The sequence below is a fragment of the Artemia sp. Qi Xiang Cuo genome, chromosome 20, assembly GCF_049724085.1.
Source record: "Artemia sp. Qi Xiang Cuo chromosome 20, ASM4972408v1, whole genome shotgun sequence".
Lineage (NCBI taxonomy): Eukaryota > Metazoa > Arthropoda > Branchiopoda > Anostraca > Artemiidae > Artemia > Artemia sp. Qi Xiang Cuo.
In genome coordinates this window covers 54,004,141-54,026,986 of record NC_142813.1, presented here as the reverse complement: position 1 = coordinate 54,026,986, position 22,846 = coordinate 54,004,141, and the positions used below count along the sequence as shown (strand labels likewise).

Here is a 22,846-nt window from a genome sequence, read left to right as displayed (position 1 = left end):
CTTTATTAAAATACTGAACACCCATAAACTGTGTTTATTGACACATTTCTATTTCGCTAAGCACGGCAGCATGTTTTGGATTGTTGAATCTAGCAAGTGCTTAATTGTAAAGAAAGGTCATTTACCGCCTTTAAGTGTTAACTATTATATTATATATTTATAAAAAAAATCACTTTTTTTGTTCTTTAAAATGTAATCATACAGTTTGAATTATTTTGAAAAATATTTTGCTACCTCGCAGTTCTAAACTTTGGACAAGTTCTTCATTGAGATAACCCAGAGAAGTTTGGAAATAGGAATTGCTTCATGTCAACGCCAAGGGTGTGGGCTTAGAATAAATTACAAAAAATGAGATTTGCGAAACTGTTTAAAGTCTAACTTCCTTCTGGCACTGAAGGCAGGGCCGTATCGAGGGAGTTGGATGGGGTGTGATGGGTCTGAACCCCCCTCTTCAAGATATTTCTCGGACTCTTGAATTAGTAGCAAAAAATTTGGTAAAATACGGTTTCTCTTTAAAAAACTAAAAATGTTTCTCTGTCTCGTAAATTTATCGTAAAAATGCAGGTAATAGGCCGTTTTTCAAGAACGTCTGACAAAGACCATGGGAGGTAAATACCTCCTGATTCATTCTTTTGGTACACCTCTCCCCCGGAAAATTCTTTTAGTAACCCCTTTTACCTGACTGAAAGGATTTCGTTCCAAGAATTCTAAAATATGCTATTTTTTGGAAAAATTAAATTTGGCCAAGATGCTTGAATTCTAGTTGAAAATAAGGTTCAAACTTCATAAGCTAAGAATTTATGCCTTTAACAGTATTTTTCATCAGATTCATCGTTTAAGCTAACTTTGAAAAAATAGTGTCAGAAAAACAAGATATAAAGGTTTATTTCGGAAACCTCTCTACTGATATAGAAAAAGCACTGTTTCAAATTAAATACGCGATAATAATCCCATAATATTACATTTTAGCCGGCAACGAGATAACACGAATGATACTACCACAAACGCTTCCCTTCAGTAATATTGGTTACCAAGTCCCTTCCGGTAATTCACCACTTCTCCTTATCCCAGCTGCTTGTCTTGGTAAGTAGCTCGGTAAGATACCTTATTAACGCGCTTGTCTTTTCTGCCTCAGAAAGCTTTTTATTTTATGTACTTTCCATAAGCTTACATGGTATAGCCAAGGAGAACAATAGAAATTACTTTCGTTTAATCCCGTGGTTAAAATGTAATTTAATTTCATTGGTTTACCTCTGTGACATATTTTTGTAAGCCAATCACATAATTTCTTGAGTGTATGTCACGAAGGGATGTCAAATACTTTCGCCCTTTTAAACCTGATTCGTTCTCCTGTAATCCGAGTCTGGGTGCCGAATGCCGAGTTAAATTTTAAGCGAGTATAAAGAGTGAAAAGTTGTGAGTCACAAGATTTATTTTGCAAGTATTTCCTCTGTTTTTCTGTGTTACAATTTAATGAAACTAATGTGGCTTTTTTTTTTGAAAAAAGTTTTAAAATCACTTTAGTGCCTTTTTTTACAAATATGTGTTTTTCTTTCGCTGTTCAAATTGTGTTATGGTTAAGTTGTGTTCTAAATAACGTAAAGTAAGGTAGTACCAAAGAAAGTAAGGTAGAACTGGGTTAACAGACGGCACAACGGCACAACTCGGGCACACTAGTCAACGGCACACTCGGGAATTTATGAAAATATAGCGCTGTGTTGGGCTAAATATAAGAAGAACTACTGATATTAGATGTTGCGAAAGTAGGAAAATAGCAAGTTGCAGGCTGCATTGCATGAAGCTATTTTTATGCCACTACCAAGCTTTTATAGACACACTATTGTTTGGGATTTTATTCTTTAAAATAGGAATCACTAGTAACACTGCTCTAGAAAGGATTGAAAAGGGCAAATTCAGCGTGACTATACTCAATCGATTTTATTGTTTAACGCCTTATGCGGTCAGGCCGATCAGTGGCAGTTCTTCTCACAATAAGAAAGAGGCACTAAAAATATATAAATCACAGCCACAGTCATCGTCATACAAAATTGAACTAAAAATAACACCGAGTCAAACTTAAGACATCCAACTTTCTGAAAAAAATTAATAAATTCAAGTTCAAATACAGCAAAACAACTTTAACATCAACAACAAATAAAAAGATAATGATCTTAAACAAATATATGTATACATACATATACAAATATATACAATTATTGACAAGTGAGTGTAGCATTAAAAACCTTGACGAACGAGGGAACGAGACTATTTGCGTAACGCATATGGCGTGCTGTTACTGGCTGAATCTTAGATACCGGTTCAGCTACTTGTCGTGCGAGCCGTTGGTGCAAAGGGAGACGTTCAGGGGGGAGGATTTCATGAAACCGTGGATTTGCCATAATACAGTTGTCGAATGTCAAAATTGGATAGAGAAAAGAACTTCTCATTGTAAAAAAAAAAAAAAAAAAAAAAAAAAAAAAAAAAATCTACAATTGTCAATCGATGTTAAATGAGGTAAAATCTTGATATACCTTTGTTCATTATTGCTTTTTTTTTAAGATAGTACGATTCTGAAGTATAGTTCAAATAATAATCTCGCTTTCACTGCTGTAAATGTCAGACTTACCAAGGGCGTAGTATGAATATTTTTTTTGGGGGGGGGGGGGGTGGAATAAGCCGGGACTGTAGTTTTCTTGTGAAATAGGAGGTCTGACAAACTGGCAAGGTTTTTGTAATATATTTGTTTTTACTATTCTTAAGGATAAACGAACTAGCTATTTCTTTCTAAAATGTCCAGTCTGACCTGTCGCTATTATTGTACAATTAAATTGGTGTAGAACAAAATTTTACCATTGCTAGAAAACTTTTAAGTGTTTCTGGAAATTATTTATATAGTTTAAATAATTTATTAGGCTACATTAAAAGCAGGTCTGTTAATGCAGTTAGGATTTCATTGAAGCTAAAAAAAGGATCATGTAGAAGGGGGGGCCCTCGTGGGAGGGTAACTGTCTTATGGTAGCATGTCAGTTAATAAAAAGTACAGTTTTTAGTTTTCATAAAAATATATTGCACTTTCCTGGTAAATTATCTTGATACTTTTCTGTTATAGTGCCGACCACTCAAGTTATTCATCCTTTGACGGATTGTAGAACCGGTTTCTTTCGTTAATTTCTTTCAGCTTTGCGTGAGACAAGACAAAGAGAAGTGACAGAATAGATGGAAAATATATAATTTGGGCTATATATTTGCACATTAGGGAGTGGGGGTAAAGTATTTGCATAGTGTGAAGTTAGAAAACAATTCTTACATCATAATATACAGAATAATTGTACCTAACACATTTTGCATCCAGATCCCATAATACTTTACCCCTATCCCCCTAATGTGCAAATATTTAGCCCAAATTTGTTTCTAAAGTATTAAATTTTTATCACACCTCATAATATACCTCAATAACCTCATACATATATAATAAATATACCTCATATTTAGGTATATTTCATTATGATTAACCTAACTTCACTTTTTGAGTGGTAGGCGCTATAACAGACAAGTAACATTAACTTTTTGTATCTATAGCCCCCACAAAATTTAAACTTCTGCGCCCCCTCTCTCTCAAAGATGTTGCTAGAGCCCTTGATTGTATGCCAATTTTTAAGTTAGTCTGGCAGCCGTGACTACTCATGTACTTCGAGTTGATTTATTTTGCAGAAACTTGTTTCCAAGTCTAAGCTAGTAGAATTTCACTGCCGAACTCTTGCTTTTAAATTTGCAACTGAACGTTTTATGGGCTATTCATTTGGGTTAATTATACGGGCGAACGAAAGCTTGTTTTCATTCTCGTGAAAGATTTAAATTTGCAGATTTTGCCTAGTCTGTTTTTTTGCCAACTCCTTTAATTTTAATTGAAATTTGTAGCTGTCCAATTGTTAGCCATTGTTTATTGCTACTAAAAGGGATAACAGACCCAGAGATCATGCATTAAGTCCATTTGCTTAAACCAAGGCGTGGAAGTGGAAGTGTGGACGTAGAAGTAGGCCTATCATCGAACTTGCAGATATTTGACACCGAGGGCGAGCAGCCACATGCGTAGGAATAACAGTTTGAAGAGGGCCATATTTAGATGTAAGGGTCAATTTTGATAGTGCAACCGATAAAAGGCCATTATTTGGAAAGCAGAGGAAAACGTTTACACAACTACGTGATCTCAAGAATGCCGTATCGATAAGGGGGGGGGAGGGGCACCAGGTTCGAAATCTTTCCCTAAATTCTGTATCTGACACGTAAAAACGTGACAAAAATACATATAAACAAGTTTTTGATGCGTTTTTTAGCTTGAAAAGACATTCATGGCACAAGCTTTAAATTGAAAATTGGTTAGCCATATTATGTTCCAGTTTTAAGTTTTTACAAAAATGAACAAAAAAGTAATAAATAATTTTGCCTTTATTTATAAAGACGCTAAACTTCAAAATTTCTGTCATATATGTCATTTTTCTATATCATATTATACACTAATTATTTTCCTGTCATATTTTTTGTAAACAACCCAAAAGGGTAGTTTTATCATTAAGACCATTACTTACCATATAGATGACACAGTTCCATGGAGTATGTGGTAAGCTAATTCCAGCATATTTCACCTTTGGTCTTGTCCAAATTTGGCCCTCTATATATATATAATATGTATATATATATATATATATATATATATATATATATATATATATATATATATATATATATATATATATATATAAGTTTCACAAATTTTGGGTTTGTTAATGTTATAAGAAAGAAACCGTTTAAAATGTATTTTAATACCGTTAGTTCTTCTATGGATATTGCACCGACGCTCTTACAATCATAATGTCTTCTTATTTGGCTTTACATCACCCTCAACATTCTTTGAAAGTTTAAAAGTTGTTTCTGAGATGTTGCATGTATGCCCTTTTGATACCCTGGATGCACAGTATCTTTTGCTTTAGGTCAACATCTTTCTCTTTATCGCCTGAAAGTTTCACCTTAATTCCTTAGTCTTTTGGACGCACCCAGGATCAAGCATTCTCCTTCCGGATAATAAATCTTAGGCGTAACCAATGAGTTATTTGCAAAATTTACAACCCTTACCGCAGGGTTTGTAGGGTGGTTGTCATATCACCTTCTGAGGCGTAGTTATTGGGCCCTTTCGATCATTTTAAACAAAATCGGTATCTCAAATTTTTGATCAGTTCTGAGGAGGGGAGCATCTAACAAGGGCAGGGGGCTGGCTACTCAACGGCATTTTTACAGGAGATGGGAAGTTAGTCTTTCAACTGTTATAGAGTAAACAGCCATTTTTAAGAGGTGGGCTTTTTCTTATGCTTCCCACAATATTTATATTTGATTTCGGAAGTTGTGATTCCTCAACTAGAAGAAAAGGGAATTGTTTGCATTTTGTAAAAAAAAAAAAAAAATAAGACAGTGTAAAAGAGATTAGGTCAATCTTTAGTTTGAGGCAGAAGGCTGTGAGGAGTCTCTCACTTCCAAAAATCTTGAACACCAGGTGATGAGTACCACGCTCTGAAGAGGTATGCCACGCGTGGTGCAAAGAATGTTGGCCCGTAAATTAAGTTTCAAAAAGTTATAACATTGCCTCTTTTTAATTACCTACCGCTTCTGATCTGTTAATCTAAACATCTTTTAGTAATTCTAGGGAAATTAAAGCTGTTTTGTCTAAAAATTGTATTTTTAGCTGAAGCAGCACTAATTTGAGTTAACCTTAATTTTTGAAAGATATTTGAGAGTTCAAATAATTTTGTAGTGCTTTTTTAAAATAGTTTAAACCAGAATATGGATTAAAATATGTTTATAACACTTTGTAATAGGCACCCGCTTTTTTCTCTACTTTTGAAAGATAGGTTTAGGTTTATTTCATCAAATAAACAAAAATCAAGCCAATATAATTAGAAAACACCGCGGTAGGGGAAAAAAATAATTTTTGCTAACGCGTAGCGATTACATACATAACTCTTTCTAAATCAACCTAAATTAATAAATCAATTCCACAAACAAATAATAAGGAAATAAAAACTAAGCCAATTCCCCTTCACTCACACACTTCCGATACAGTTTATGCTCTTCAGAAAACAGGCAAGAAGTAGGGGAAGGGGGTTGGACACATCTTCCCCCAGAATGATTTTCTATAATTTTCTCGCAATTTGTCTTGTTACGTAATTGGTAGGAGGACAACGCCGTAAACAATATGAAAAATAGGCAAAAATATATTGAACTTACATTAAATCGTAAAAATCTAGAGATTTCATGGGGTCATGGAGGGATACAGCCTAGGGACGCATCCAGTTTAGGGCTCTTTAGTTTGACCCCCCCCCGAAATTTTTGTCCAACTCGTACAAAAGTAACACGAATACATGTAATCAAATTTTCGTTGTGTTTTGTAAAGTTTTTCACTCACTGAATAAAAATACCCCTCCCCCCCCTCCTCAAACAAAAATCTTGGATACGGTCTTGATTCAGACCCAGAGCCCCTTTCTCCCCTCGCCCAAAGATTATTCTACATAAGTACCTGCTATTTAGTAATATTTATAAACTGAAACTTCAACTTAAAACCTAGTAATTATTATATTTTTTAAAATAATCTTTATCCTTTTTTTTCTACAAAAAATTCAACTGTTCAACTAATAATATTCAACTAAAATTCCATACACTCATACTATTCAACTAATATTCAATGCATTCATGTTATTCAACTAATCAAACGGTGATCTAATACTATTTCTAGTATTCGTATTTCTAAGTATTTAGTAAAGTATTTAGTACTAGTGTTAGTACTAATATAGTATTTAGTATTTCTAAAACTAATCTAATACTATTCAATACAGTCATACCACTCAACTAATCAAATGGTTGAAGTTTATCTTTTGCGAGCTTCAAACTAATGGCAAAAATCCTCATCTCTATTTAGTTTATTCAGTGAGGGGGAAAACTTTACAAAACGCAGCGGAAATTTCATTACATATATTCGTGTTACTTTTGTATGAGATGGAAACAAATTCGGGGGGGGGGTTCATGCTAAAGAACCTTACACTGGATACGGCCCTGGGCTTTATCCCTCAATGACCCCACGAATCTAGAATGTAGATGCTACCCGATATATATGAGATCCAAACATTATTGTTATGTTGAGACAGTAAGAGGTATAGCAGCTACTTTACCCAAACTGTTATTGATTGGTGCTGTGGGGGCTCTCATTATTCCTACATGCATTCATTAGAAGCAAGGATTGGACTCGAACCCACGAACTGATTACTATGAAGAACGAATTTTTCATCTTTAATAGAATGAACAAGGAAGTCAACTTGTGGGTGGCTTATCATCTCCTAATTGTTAAAGAACCAATGACAGTGAAAATGAGTTCTGATTCCTTTAATTGACTGTGGAAACTCCTACATTTAAAGTTTAGGAAAAATTGCGAATCCAGTTTTAATGAAAAGATATCAATATATAGTTTTTGGTAGTAGTACATGGTGGCAAATTAAAAAAGAACAAGAAACATGGTTGAAAATTAAGCAAAAATAACGAAAGTGTAGCTTTCCTACTTAAAAAGTCTAGCTTTCCTTCTAAATTAAAGAAAAAGAACAAGAAACGTGGTTGAAAATTAAGCAAAAATAACGAAATAATAGCTTTCCTTTTAGAAAAAGCTTTCGTTAAAAAAATAACAAACAAAAAAACATAAGAAACATGGTTGAAAATTAAGCAAAAATAACGAAAGTGTAGCTTTCCTACTTAAAAAGTCTAGCTTTCCTTCTAAATTAAAGAAAAAGAACAAGAAACGTGGTTGAAAATTAAGCAAAAATAACGAAATAATAGCTTTCCTTTAAGAAAAAGCATTCCTTAAAAAAATAACAAACAAAAAAACATAAGAAACATGGTTGAAAATTAAGCAAAGTAACGAAAGTGTAGCTTTCCGTTCAAGGTGTATTTGATTTTGGGAGTTACCAGATCGTTAACAATTGACGGTTTCTGCCGAAGAGTATTGTCAAATTAGTTTAACACATTAACTTTTACGGTTTAATGTGGCAACACTGACTGCTATGGGGTTCTGTGCTAGAACTATATTATTTTTAAACAACCAAGAAATATCTTAGGAAGATATTTTTAAAATATTATATATTTAAATAGAGCTAAGATGGGCCCAGAGTACACAAATATTTTCATCTTGGTGACATTGGCACTAACACCTTAACAAACTCTCCAGAATTATTTTTATTCTACAATTTCCGCATAAAATTTTCTTGTACTTGCATATAAATTTATCCTTATACTTCTTCTAATCTTCCAATTCCATTTATAATGCGTTTGTTTTATTTTACTCATATTTAATTCTTACTTCTCAATAGATTCGGCCCAGAGACCGAGCATATTATGGCCAGCATATCAGCCAACATGGACTACGGCATCACCAATAGTGAGTATAGGACCACCCCAACCACAAGGATTTCAGCCGACTGCTGTGACGATTCAGCACCAAACCTCTTATAAAATGGTAACCCCTGTGGTTCAGCAAGATGTGGGAAATGTTGGCTGTTATGAACAGTCAATTAAAGAGGAATCAATAGAAAAACAAGAGCTTGGATATGAGCCTGCAATACGACAGTCTTTTGTTGCTGAAGGAACAACTCAGGTATTACGTTTATCACATAAAAAAAACGAAAAATCCCCCCCCCCCCCTTCAATGAAAATCAAGCAAATAATAAGAAATTGAAACGCACCTTGAATGGGCTAGGCTATATCTGTTGCTGAATAAGTTACCCTGAAGCAGATTCCAGGTATATATATATATACATGATTTTATAATTGAGGAAGAGCCGTTGCCCACAGTTGTACCAAGTGGGGGGGGGGGGGGTATGGGTATAAATCTGGAAAAACAGTCTCCTAGATTCGAAAATACGTATTGTCTACCGTTAGGGCAGGAGAACGTAAAGATATTGTGCTATCAGTTAAGCAATTGCTTTTTAATGCCAAGGGTCCATATTCCCATGTATTTGACGCATTTCTCTTGAATTTAACAGAAGTTGCCACGACCTACTTTTCAATTCAAATTTTTGCTTGGACAAGGAAAATCCCGCATTCATTGAAAATTTGAATATGTGTGCATATTATACCTTTCTATATGAACATATGTGCCCCAAACACAGTGCTTAAGTTTCACGAAGAACGCCCCATTTCAAGCAGATATTCCACAGGTCTTCGGATGTCCCGGGGAAATGAATATTCTGTTCTTTGCTGCGCTGATTGGGAGTAAATCTGTAATAGTTTTTATTATTATAAAAATCTGTATATAATACAATACGAAAAAATGGAGGACAATGCACGAAACGAGATAATTCACAGCCAGGGAGAAAAGATGAAAATATTTCGGGCCAAGTCCTTTTATATTTTCTTGGATCGTCATACTTGGCCAGTGTTGTCTCAGCATTTGTTTGTGTATATAATACAAATTTTTACATCATTCGTCGAATGCATGTCATTGAACATGTAACTTGTAATTTTTCATAGTTCCCAATAAGTTTTGTAAAAAAAAAGTCTTCCCCCATAATTTCTCTGACAACAAGGCATTTTCAGCCCAAACGAAAATAAATAGTGTAAAAAAGTTAAAATTTAAAAATAATACTGACTTTAAATCAAGAAGATAAAAACGGAGGACAACGAAGAACTAAATGGATTTTGAAAATAAAATTAAAAGTAGTTGAAATATCTCAACTATAAAATTGAGTTATTCTTTCAAATTCAGAATGTAACTATTTTTCGCCACCCCTTCCTCCCAGGACCATCCTCTAATACATATTTAATGGCCTACTTAATTTCCAAGCATTATCTACAAATACTTTCCTCCATATCAAGGCCGTATCCAGGGGGGGGGGGGTACACGTTTTGACCCCCCCCCCCAAATTTTTGACCGAGTCGAAAATTAGTAAAACCTAGGTAAAAATCAGTAAAATTAGTAGAAAACTGAGTCAAAAATTATTAAAGCCCCCCTCCCCCCGCAAAAAAAATCCTGGATTCGCCCTTGCTCCAGATAATGGTAATTGCAAAAAGTAGGAGTTGGATTATTTTTAAGAGGATTCTAGCATTGAAAACACAAAATTCTCTCAACGTTCCCGAATATATAAGTTGTGTTCTGAGGCCCCCTGCTGTATTCAAGCTAAATTACTCTGCGTGTAGGCCTATAGGTGAACATAGATCCGGTATTTGGGGGGGGGGAGAAAAAAAGAGGATTTAATTTTTCTGGAGTGAGTCAAAAAGCCCCCGAAAGTACATTTTCGGGATAACAGTTTTCAAAATCCTTCGGAATTATTACTCCCCGCCCTCTTGGTTGGAGGTAAGAACGTTCTTGGTTGAACCAAGAACCACTCTTCTTGGTTGGAGGTAAGAACGTTAAATCTATAGTGAATAAAACCGCCATATTTATCACGTGCTAATATCCTCTTAAAATACTTAACTAACTCTTCCTCGCCCGATTTTGTTCTGCTTCTATTCCACTTTTGAGGCAAATAATCAGTTTTTAGACATATTACTGCTACCACTACTACAACTAACAACCAGGGACTGATCCAGAATTATTATTTTTTTTTTGGGGGGGGGGGGGGCGCAAAATAGGTCGATCCCATAAACTTGCATTAGGAGCAAGTTTAATTAACGCAATATTGCGTTAATTAAGTAAAATACACTACTTTAGACTACGTTAGGGAGGGGGCCCCCTCACCCCTCCCCTGGATCTGCCACTGCCGACAACTCACTGCAACACAAAGCCACCTGATGCCAACACAGTTATGCACGCTTCTACTCCATTCCAATCTATCTGTCTTTCATATTTAAAGATAACGGTACTCCTATCTTAAACGGACTCTTTTATATACTGCAATGGAAAACAGTCACGAAAAACCCGTTTTTGACGGGTTCAAGGCACCGCTATAGAGTAATACAATGTATGGCACGGTTTTCATTGCGTATACGATATTTAAACTGTTGTTTTTTGGGGTTTAGAAGGGGAAAATGGTAGCCTACCTAGGTTGGGTTAGGTTACGTAATAATATATAATATGCTCTACCCCTCCCCCCCCCAAATCTGCAAATATATAGCCCAAATTTGTTTCTTGACTATTATATATTCATCCTATTTTATTTCATTAGCCTTAATCAAACTAGCACTATATAAAAGAGTCCGTTTAAAATAGGAGTACCAAGATAACTATAACTAGTCAGCATAAGCCAATGAAACTTTCAGACATTTTTAGGATTTGATATTTAAACTAATTCCTAGAAATTTCATTAACGTCATTCTACGACCATGATTCCCAACGTTGGTCGCATGCCCCACCGGTTGGGTATTGGCAATGTATTGGTGGGTCATGGGCAAGAAGTCCACCCTTTGGTTGACTGATCTTTGAGCCTGAATTAATAATAATAATATATTATATTTAGTATTATGTTTATTATATTTTATATAGTTGTTATATTATTAAAATATAGCTATTATATAGTGCTATTATTATTATATAGTGTTATTCAGAGAATATTTTTCATTGGTATTAAATATACCTTGAGGACCACCCGCAAAAAGATACCAAATTAATGCCTTTTAAGGATCCTTCAGGTTAATGCACGTAATTTTTAAAAAACAAAATTAAATATCACAAAAGGGGCATCAGAATTTTAGAAATGGCTAGGTGGGACGTGGCCCGTAATCCGTTGGGAACCACTGCTCTACGATGTTCGTTAAAATATAGTTTGTCCACAAAGTGATTGGTACCCTAAAATCCCCCCTTCAGTTATTCCTCAAAAAGTAATCACCACAACTAGCTTATTAGACGTCAAGATAATATCCTTCTTTAAGCATGTCATTAACTTAGAACTGTCAAGTTTTGACTTTGATTGAGTTTTCTTAAAGGCGGTTACGAAAATGGCCTTGTCAAGAATACGATTACAATCTTTCCGGGTTAGTTTATAATGAAGGTTCTAATGCTGAAAGAATATATGCTGATAGGGACCTTTGGTGGGGGATAATCTCTTCCGCTAAACTTTCTTTCATTTTTTTTCGAATTCACACAGGAATGTAGGTATTTCAGCTATAGTAGCCTACAGTTTTTGAATTGAATTAAATAAAAAAACATGTTTTTTTAACTGAAAGTAAGGAACGACATTAAAACTTAAAACGAACAGAAATTACTCCGTATATGAAAGGGGCTGTGCCCTCCTCAACGCCTCGCTCTTTACGCTAAAATTTTTCATTGTTTAAAAAATAGAGTTGTGAGAAAGTCAAACTTTAGCGTAAAGAGCGAGGCGTTGAGGAGAGGACAGCCCCTTTCATATACGGAATAATTTCTGTTCGTTTTAAGTTTTAACGTCGTTCCTTTCTTTCAGTTAAAAAAACTTTTTTTATTTAATTTTTGAACGTTTTAGAATTAATGCAGGTTTAGATTTTGGCTCACTGTACATGAATAATAAAAAAAAAATTGAATATTAATTTTACTTTTATTTGGTTAAATGGCTTTCTCGAAACCTGTTTAATTTTATTTACGAACGTTTTTATTAATAATAAGTATACGTAACTTACGAATTAACTTACGTAACGAACCTCTATATTCTTATAATTTTAATACGTATATTAGAGGGTTTGCCCCCTAGTCAATACCTTCCTCTTTAAGCTTAAGTTCAAATTTTGTTCAAATTCTTCAAAAATGACCCCTTACTCACAAATGCTGTTAATTAGAATAAATAGCTCTTATGAAAGTACTAAATAATCTTTGGCTTAAAGAGCGAGGTATTGACTAGGGGATGAACCCAATCATATACGTAATGTTTTCTGTCGTTTTAAGTTTTTATGTTGCTCCTTACTTTCAGTTGAAAAACTTTTTTTTTTATATATAATTTCTCATCTTTTTTTAAATAGTGCTGGGAAATCTAGCACTCTCTTTACAGCAATGTCTCATCTCCCATGAAAAACTTATTTCAGGAAAAGGTACTTCACACTAACGGCTGCCCCCCGCCCCCCCCCCTCCCCGACAAAATCCCCGCGGAAAACGTCGGTATACTTCCCCATAACCAATACGATATGTTAACAGTGGGTAAAGTTCATAACTTTCAGCCCTCCCCCCGGGGACTTCGGGGGATTAAGTCATACTAAAAGCTATATTTATTATATTTTCGACCATTCTGAACAAAATGGCTATCTCAAAATTTTGATCGGGTGACTTCGGGGAAAAAATGAGCGTGGGAGGGGGCCCTCCATGTTTATGGTCACTTAAAAAGGTCACTAGAACTTTTAATTTCCGTTCGAATGAGCCCTCCCGCGATATTCTAGGACCACTGGGTCGATGCAATCACCCCTGGGGGAAAAACAAAATTAAACAAACAAATAAACACGTATCCGTGATCTTTCTTCCTGGCAAAAAATGCAAAATTCCATATTTTTGCAGATAGAAGCTTGAAACCTCCGCAATAGGGTTTTCCAATACGATGAATCTGATGGTGTGATTTTCATTAGGATTCTATAGTTTTTATGGGGCCTTTCCCCCTTTTTTTAAAAATCCGCCAAATTTTCTGAGGCGCGTAACTTTTGATAAGTAGGACTAAACTTGATGAAACTTATATATTTGAAATCAGAATCAAAATCTGACTTTTGATTTATCTATTGGTATCAAAATTTCGTTTTCTACAGTTTCTGTTACCATTGAGCCCGGTCGCTCCTTACTTACAGTTCGTTACCACGAACTGTTTGATAGTACATGAACAATTAAAGATTAGGTATTCGTTTGGTTTCTCAGCTCAGTTTCTTACAAGCGCTGGAAAATTTTAATGCATGCAGTGTTGTGTTTTTCTGTAAAAACTATGATGAAAAAATGGCCCGCAATCCGCGAAATCCCTCTGGTTTTCCGCAAAATGTAATATGTAGGATCTTGGGGTAACATTTGTGCTTGATAATGAGGGATGTTTACGGATTTTCAATTTTACTACTGATTTTTTCGTTTTTTATTGTTGCTTGTACTCAGTTTTTAAGAAGACTATCACTGAACTCAGTTTCCCAAACCTGAGTTGTAATTATTTAGGGGGGTGCCATATATATATATATATATATATATATATATATATATATATATATATATATATATATATATATATATATATATATATATATATATATACATTTTGAAGATACACCATTGTCTCCTAGTCGGTGCCACCTGTTTAGCTCCCTTTAGATGTGGATATATTGTGAAATATTGATCTTTCGGTGATAATGTATCTGCGGTGCGTGTACCAGCAGTCAACATGCTTCTTTTAGTTTGAATCTGTCACAAGGGCACCCGTATAAAATTTTCCAGGGGGGGGGGGCAGATACCAGAATAGCGGAGATTGGAGGAGAAATAAATTTCGTGGTAGAAAAAAAATACAAAGAAGCATATTGTTGATCAGTCAAGTATCATTTTTTAGTTTTAGCCAGTTAGCTACTATGTCAAACTTGTTGACAAGCTATTGTCACTATAGAACCATTGAAAAAAAGACAACTTTCGATAATGCCCTGTTCGGCATGTTCGTTCATTGCATGATCTGGGTAAAAGCTATGGATCTGGGTAAAAGCTTTTGCAAAAGTTCGAAAATATGTCGTATTGAGCCAGTTACAATCTTGAGAAGGATTTTCGTGGGGGGTATCTTCCAAGGGGGTAATCGCCGGGGGGGGGGGTAAACGTTAGTACAAAAGTGTGATTCTAAACCGGTAAAGAAAAACCAAGAGTTTTACTATAAAAAAAGAATGGTTACTATTTTACTAATCACTATTAATTTTACTATTCAATTTAAGCCATTTGATTTGTAATTTATTTAAAAAAAATTTTTGACTTATTAAAAGATCATTATTTTTAATTCGTAAATTCTGGTATCTTGACTAAATTCCCGTCCAGGTTTAAGCTAAAAGTTAAGTTTCATTATTATGAAATAAAAACAAGCAAAATTCCTAATAGGATAAGACCTTATAGGATACAACCAATGGGATAGGCACCAGATGATCATTATAGACTTGAGCAAAATTAGAATCTTACCCCTTAACTAGGATTATATTTTAAAAATTAAGGAAAAGAATAAAAAAAAAATTAAGACTTACGTTTTTTTTTCTTGACAAAATATGAGCCAAAACCAAGACCAAACTGACTCCTGGTAGGGCACGACGCTTTATATATATATATATATATATATATATATATATATATATATATATATATATATATATATATATATATATATATATATATATATATATATATATATATATATATATAATATATATATATACATAACTTTCTTTGTTTATTAGTTCCAAAATGCGGTAAGCTTTATCGAGCTTGTCGCACTATTGTTAGGGCATAAGAATGCCATTGAGAGTTTTTACTCTACCCCCTAAATCGGTTTCCGGTTTCGGTCTCCTTTAGGTAGATAAATAATGACCTATATTGAGTTAATCTAAGAATTGAATTAAATTCTGAATTGATTGAGTCCGTTTCATCGTTCCTATCACCCAGAACGTTTGTATGGGGCTTCGGTTCGAGGAAAAGACATCGGCTCTGTAAGCAAAACTCAAAATTGCCTGGCGTCACTGCGGCGCAAAAGGGGATTTTATGATATTTGATCAGAAAGACGTGTATACTTCCTCGAAAATAATAAATATTGACTTTGTGGCCTGTACAGCAAATATATAATAAATCGGTACTGTTCTATTAGCTGTAAAACATACGAGACATCCAATAAAGAAAAGCAAAGATCTGACGCTTTCTGATGCTGTATAAACAAGTATTCAGGGGTTTCTCACTCTAGGAACTGTATTTAAAATTTAATTTTTTGGGGTTTAGGGGGGGGGGAGGGTACCTAAATTAGGTTAGGTTAGGTTACATACTTAATATATGCTATGTTTTACCCCCACTCCGCTGATGTGCAAATAAATAGCCGAAATTTGTTTCTAAACTATTTTATTTTTATCCTATTTTGTTTTATTTAATTAGCATTAACTAAATTTCACTTCTATCAAGTAGAGCCCATCAAGTAGGGCAGGTGACAAGCGTGACGAAAACTGGGCATAGCGGGGCGGAACTGTGCAGCATACAAGGCTTTCTAATTTTTACTTGGCGGCGGAAGTGAGTGTCCCCTCGACTGTAATTATGTATAGATATAACACATATATATTAAATGTACTACAAAAAATAACATTTTTAAGTTTAACTCGTAGATATCTAAGCACGACAATAGTTGCATGCTACGTTCTCATCAGAAAACGTCAGGATTTCAAATTCAATACCTGCTATTCGAACCTTATTTTTTGTTTGGTTTTATGCTGCCGTCACAAAGATCATGCATTAAATGCATAAATGCCAGGTTACCATAATTTTTGGCATCAACATTCAATACACTTCACCACAAAGAAAGCGAATAAATTACCCTAGTCGAGGAGTTACCCACTCCCCGGTACTTGGTGTTTATGTTGGTGTGAAAATAATGGTACTTAAGTATTAGCCACGCAACTCGCGAGAAGTGAAGTTTGGTAAAGGCCAATGAAATAAAACAAAATATGATTACAGTATAATAGTTTAGAAGCAAATTCGTGCTATATATTTGCTTATTAGAGGGGGGGGGGAGCATAGCACATATTAAATGGTTTTAGGCGTTTAACCCCCCCCCCCCCCCCCGAAAAATAACCCCTCGGAAAATAACCGTTGGAAAATACCCCCGCGGAAAATACCTCTCCGATGAAAATATCTCCCGCGGAAAAATTTCCCTCCGATGAAAATACCCCCCCCCCCCCCCTTGGAAAATACCCCCCGTGGAAAATGAAGCTTTCCAAGTTTGAGGATTTTATTTGAGTTTTTTTTTTTTGTTTGCCGTAGGGGGAAGGAATTTTGGTACTTGTGTATTATGTGCCACTCACTCAAGTTTACGCTGTGTAAAACTCGAGAACTAGCCGGTTTCTTCGTTACTTTCTTTCAGCTTAGCGCGAGACAAGACAAAGACAAGCGACAAAATATATGAGAACTATATAATTTAGGCTACATATTTACACATAAGGGGAAAGGGCAAAGTATTTGGACAGTTTGAAGTCAGAAAACAATTCTTACTTCATAATATGCAGAATAATTGTACCTAACACATTTTGCATGCAGACCCACTAAACTCCCCCCTTCTTCCTTATGTGCGAATCTGTACCCCAAATTTGTTTCTTAAGCAACGAAGAAACTAACGAAAAAACCGGTTTGTTCTCGAGTTTTACATATCGTAAACTTGAGTGAGTGGCGTATACTACACAAGTAGCGAGATTTTTCATAGAGAGACCATCAAAACTTAAAACGAACAGAAATTATTACGTATATGAAAGGAGCTGCCTCTTCCAGAATACCTTGCTCTTTACGCTAAAGTTTTTACTTCTTGTCCTAATTTTTTTATGAACGATTCTTGAAAAACTAATGGCTGTTTAATTAGAACAATAAGCTTTGTTTTAAAGTTCTATACAAAAAATCTTTAGGGTAAAGAGCGAGGTCTTGAGGAGGAGGCTGTTGCTGCTTACTTTCAGTTGAAAAAACTTGTTTTTTTAAATTTAATTTCTGATCGTTTCCAAATAATACTGGGAATCATGGCTCACTCTTAATGAAAAATTCCGGCACTTGCTCATTATACATCACTCACTCAAGTTTACGATGACTCGAGAACAAACCGGTTTCTTCGTTACTTTTGAAACAAATGTGGGCTACATATTGCACATTAGGGGGGGGGGGTATTGCGGGCCTGCATGCAAAATGTGTTAGGTACAATTTTTCTGCATATTATGAATTAAGAATTGTTTTCTAGCTTAAAACTGTCCAGGTAATTTACCCTCCCCCTTATGTACAAATATATAGCCTAAATTATATATTTCCCATCTATTCTGTCACTTTTTTTGTCTTGTCTCGCGCTAAGCTGAAAGAAACTAACGAAGAAACCGGTTTGTGCTCGAGTTTTACACACAGCGTAAACTTGAGTGACTGGTGCTTAATACACAAGTACCAAAATTTCTTCCCCCTATGGAAATTAAAAAAACAAAACTCAAATAAAATTCTCAAATTTGGAAAGCCTTATTTTCCACGGGGGGGGGGATATTTTCCGCGTGGGGGTATATTTCTCGGGGGGTAATTCCTTTTTTGCCCCTTCCACCCCAAAAAACAAAAGTTTAAATATTTTTCAGGAAGTGAGAAACCCCTGTAGCTAGCGCATACCTATTTTTCCTATAGGATCTTTTCTGTATTTTATTTGTTTTATTTGTATATTAGAGCGGTATTTTGTAATTGGTCTAGGATGCTTCTAGGAAAATTTATTTAGTTGTCTATTATCATTAATTTAGGATGCCATTGAGAATGTTTATTTGTCAATCGCTACGCGTTAGCAAAATTTAAATTTTTGCCTAGCGAAGTGAGTTATATCTATAATAGTTCATATTTTTGTTTATTATATTAAATAAAAGTTTTAAAAAAAGTATTGGTCGCCTCCCGGGTAAAAACTTATGTTCTTGTATATTGACCCCCCCCCACCCCCCACCGCCCGGAAGATACTTTGATACTTCACAACCTAAGGGTTCTTTGCACGTACGTGCACTGGGGGTGGGGAGGTTTCCCCAATTGCTAGTAACATGCAATCTTTGAGTATTCTATTAATTGTGTTTGACAAGGTTTGCCAAATTCAATTCAAGAGTTTCAGCTTATTGACTTTTCGGAAACTTATTATAACAAACAACTTGCTGAGTTTCTCATGCGAGCAGTTCAAATAATTTAAGGTTTATGTTTCTTGTGGAAGTTTTGGCATGTGATTTTTTCCAGTCATAAGGTTTTATTGTCAAACAGTTTGTGCTAACAAACTGTGAGTAAAGAGCGACTCGGCGCAATAGTAACTAAAGCTCTAAAGACGGGATTTTGATAACAATTGATACATCAAAATAATTGACTTTTTATGGTGATTTCAAATATATAATATTCATTAAGCTTTTATGTTTCCCATAAAAAGTAAAGAGCCTGAAAAAAGTTGCCCTGTTTCGTAAAAGGGGAAACACCCCCAAAAAGTCAAGTTATTTTAATGAAAGTCATACTATCAGATTCAACACATAAGAAAAATCACCCGTTGTGACTTCAAGCTCCTATGTACAAAAATGTGGAATTTTTTTTTTTTTTGCCAGAAGAAAGACCACGGATGCGCCTTTAATTTTTTTCCAGGCAAATCGTATCAAACTAATGGTTCTAGAAGGTCGGAAGAGGGCTCATTCACGCGGAAATTAGAAGTTTTAGTGCTTTTTCTAAGTAACCAAAAAGATTGGAGGGCAACTAGCCCACCTCCCACGCCCCATTTCCCCAAAAGACATCCGATTAAAAGTTTAAGATAGCCATAAGATTCAACATAGTTGAAAGATCCAATAGCTATGCCTCGGGATGCCATGCCCCCCCCCCCCCAAAGCCCCGGGGGAAAGGGCTGTAAGTTACGCAGTTTATCCACTGTTCACACATGGTATTTGTTAATGGGAAATGGGCGTAGATTTTTTATGGGGGATTTTTGCGGGGGCATTTTCCACTGAGGTAATCTCCCGCGGGATGAAGTTTTTGGTTGTAATTTTCAATGAATTTTTTTACACTGGGGGGAGGGGGGTCCTGGCTTGATTTAAAAAGAAACGGTCAGAAACTAAATAAAAAGAACGACTTTTTCAACTGTAAGTAAGGAGCAAAATTAAAACTTAAAGCGATCAAAATTTATTCCGCATATGAGGGGGTCGCCCCTCTCTTAATTCTCGCTCTTTATGCTGAAATCTTAAAATTTCTTAAAGATACTTCTCATTCAAATCTAATGGCCCATGTGTTTGAATAGTCTTTCTTAAAAAAATTGCGACAAAAAGTCAAACGTTTGCGTAAAGACCTAGGATTGAAAATGGGGTAGCCCACCTCATATACAGAATAATTTCTTTTTTTCTGAGTGCAATTTTTAAGTGACCAAAAAGATGGGAGGGCAACTAATCCCCTCACAGGCCTGTTTTTCCTCGTTAACATCTGATAAAAATTTTCATATAGCCATTTGATTCAGCATGGTTGAAATGTCCAATAATTATGCTTTTGTGGATAAAATGAACCCCCGCAGCACCTGGGGAAAGAACCGTAAGCTTTGCAATTGCCCTTTGTTTACATATCGTATTTGATATTGGGAAACATACGAAAGTTTTTTGGTGGGGAGGGATTTTCCATGGGAAGGAATTTTTTGGGGGAGATTTTTACGCGGCGGGGCGGGGATTTCCTGGCTTTATTTGAAAAAGCGTCAAGAAAACTAAAAAAGTGTATAATTGATCAGATGGGATGATCCTTAAAGGCAGTGGTTCCCTAACTTATTTAGACACTGTACCCCTTTTTACCCACAAAACATTTTAGGTACCCCTTCTCAATTACCGGTACTAAGTAAACTATGGCTAAAATGTATTAATAAAATTGCCAGTTCTAGAGTAAAAGGTTTTTTTTTTGTTGATCGGCTGTGTACCTCCTAAAATATTTTACTTACCCCAAAGGTGTACGCGTACCACAGTTTGAGAACGACTGCTTTAAGTTGAATCCTCTTAAGGTTAGCGGCATAACTATCACAAGCAGCATGAACACATCAAGTGTAGCGGGCCAATTCGATGACACAACAAGGTCATCAGCCTAACTTCAATTGTTTATAAATAGAGTAACAGACCCAATACAGCAACCCAGTAAATTAGCTCTGATGCTTCATAAAGAAAGGAAGGACGGGGTTTTTAGGGAGCACAAATTGCTGAAGAAAGAGTTGAACTCATCTCGGGATTCAGAGAATCATAAGGCACTGCCTTATAAACCAAATGAAAACAAGTCGCCAATAGGGGGGCTACGATTCATTAATATGTCAAACAGCTTAAACTTGTTTACGCGGTCTACCACTTAACGCGCATTACCAAGACAAGCATAGTCATAAATTGAGCTTGGCCAGGAGTATTGGACAACAACCCTTAATGAAATTGACAAATTCCACTGAAAGGCATTTCTTATAAGTAGCGATTAGCACTAGCAGGTAAAAAAAGATGCTAGACGAAATCTTGACGCATGTTTAACTAGTTCTGACGTAGTTGAAGGCAAAGGTATAGGACAAGAATTGGTACTTATATGTTATAGCGCCTATGTAAAGTTTTTCATCCAAGTAGAACCTGTTTCTCTGACAAATTCTAAGGAAATATTACAAAATATGACGAAAATGTTGTATTTCAGAAACAAATTTTGGCTGAAGCCCAATACAAACAGATTGCCGAGGTTTACCGTCCAAACAAATCGAATCTTAAATGTTTAAAATGGCCCTAATTATCGGGGATGGTAAGCTACTCGCCGCCACTGAGGGAAGAGAAATAGAATAGATTTGACCAAAAAGTATCAAAATTCTCGCTGGAGAATTCTGTGGCTCGCTGATTACCACGTGTCGTAGATTTATGAAAACCGCATCCGTCGAAATTTAGAACGAAGACGGGATTTCCAATGACGACTAGTACGTTCAAGAAAATTACCATCGCTGCATCGCACGTTGTTCCATAACGTGCCAGTAACGTGCAGCTTCATACAATGTCTTACGTAAGATTCATTCGTAAAATCATGTTAAAAAATTTGACCCCTTCCTGGTTCACTTATATATTTCCTGGTTATCACCAGGATTCATGCTACTCTGTACATGCTTTTATCAGTGGCGTTGTTTCGGGGGGGGGGGTGCCCCCAAATAATTTGGAGAAAAATTTATTATATAGCCCATGCCCCTTGACTATCGGGATGGAGACTCCTCTTGCACCCCCCCTCCTCTAATAAAAATGTTGGAGATATGTCCTTGGCTTTTATTGTTTATCTAAAACGAGTGTTTGACATTATCGGTCCTTTCTTTAGCTTATCAAATTGCTAAGGTCTTGATCTTTTGGCAGAAAGCGATTTTAAAGAAAATCTGAGAACTTTGATCTTGCTTCTGAAGCCGTTCTTTTGCAAACATCTTTCTTCATTCTGCTCTGATCTGTGGTCTAAGGGCTTTAATGAGATTGTCATGAAAGTTCTCACTTCATATATATATTTGGCGGTGAGCTGTAAGATCTTAGCACTTTGATGAAGCAAAAAACGGAGTTTATGTTAGCATACCGCTGCAATTTTATTTTTTAAATGTTCTTATCTCTTGTTCCAGACAACCACTTCCGTTGTTGGATTTATGAGTCCGATTTGTCCGGAGACCATTTCTTCTGAAGCAGTGATTTCAAGTTGTGGCAACAATTTAACCATCTCAGGAAATGAGAAACCTGTGGTAAAAGCTGAGGTACCGACTTATTTTGGCTCTATAATGTTACCGATTTTATTGTGGACGTGTTTCTAAGGGCATTGTTTCTAATGTTTCTAAGAAAACATGAAGGGCATTCTTTCCATGAAATTGGAAAGAATTTGTACAAAGAAACAAAGAATGCATCGTATCTTCTTGGTATTATCGTATTAATTAAACAATAATTGGACGTAAATGTATTTAAGATATGTTTAGCCATCAAGGCCGTATCCAGGAGGGGGTTAGGGGGTTTGAACCCTTCCCCCGAAATGTTTATCCGACTCGTAAAAAAGTAATAAAAATTAATATAAACAAATTTTGTGTTGCGTTTTTTAAATTTTTTTGTACCCCCCCCCTCCCCCTACCGAAAAAAGTCCTAGATACGGCCCTGTTAGCCATATGAAAAATATCCCGATAAAACAATATTAACTTTAAGCAAAGTAACACTGACAAATAAA

General features: G+C 35.5%; 1 protein-coding gene across 3 annotated transcripts in view; it reads left to right on the top strand.

Annotated features, from left to right (window-relative positions):
- The window catches only part of LOC148940362 (uncharacterized), a 210,374-nt gene that overhangs the window by 123,721 nt on the left and 63,807 nt on the right, over positions 1-22,846 (top strand). For 2 of the 3 annotated variants that reach the window (XM_089106166.1, XM_089106165.1), the window contains exons 8-10: positions 970-1,083; positions 8,400-8,683; positions 22,260-22,388. In XM_089106166.1, the coding sequence (XP_088962292.1) occupies positions 970-1,083; positions 8,400-8,683; positions 22,260-22,388 (527 nt within the window). The remainder of the gene's footprint in view (positions 1-969; positions 1,084-8,399; positions 8,684-22,259; positions 22,389-22,846) is intronic. The other variant, XM_089106167.1, reaches the window with a different exon arrangement.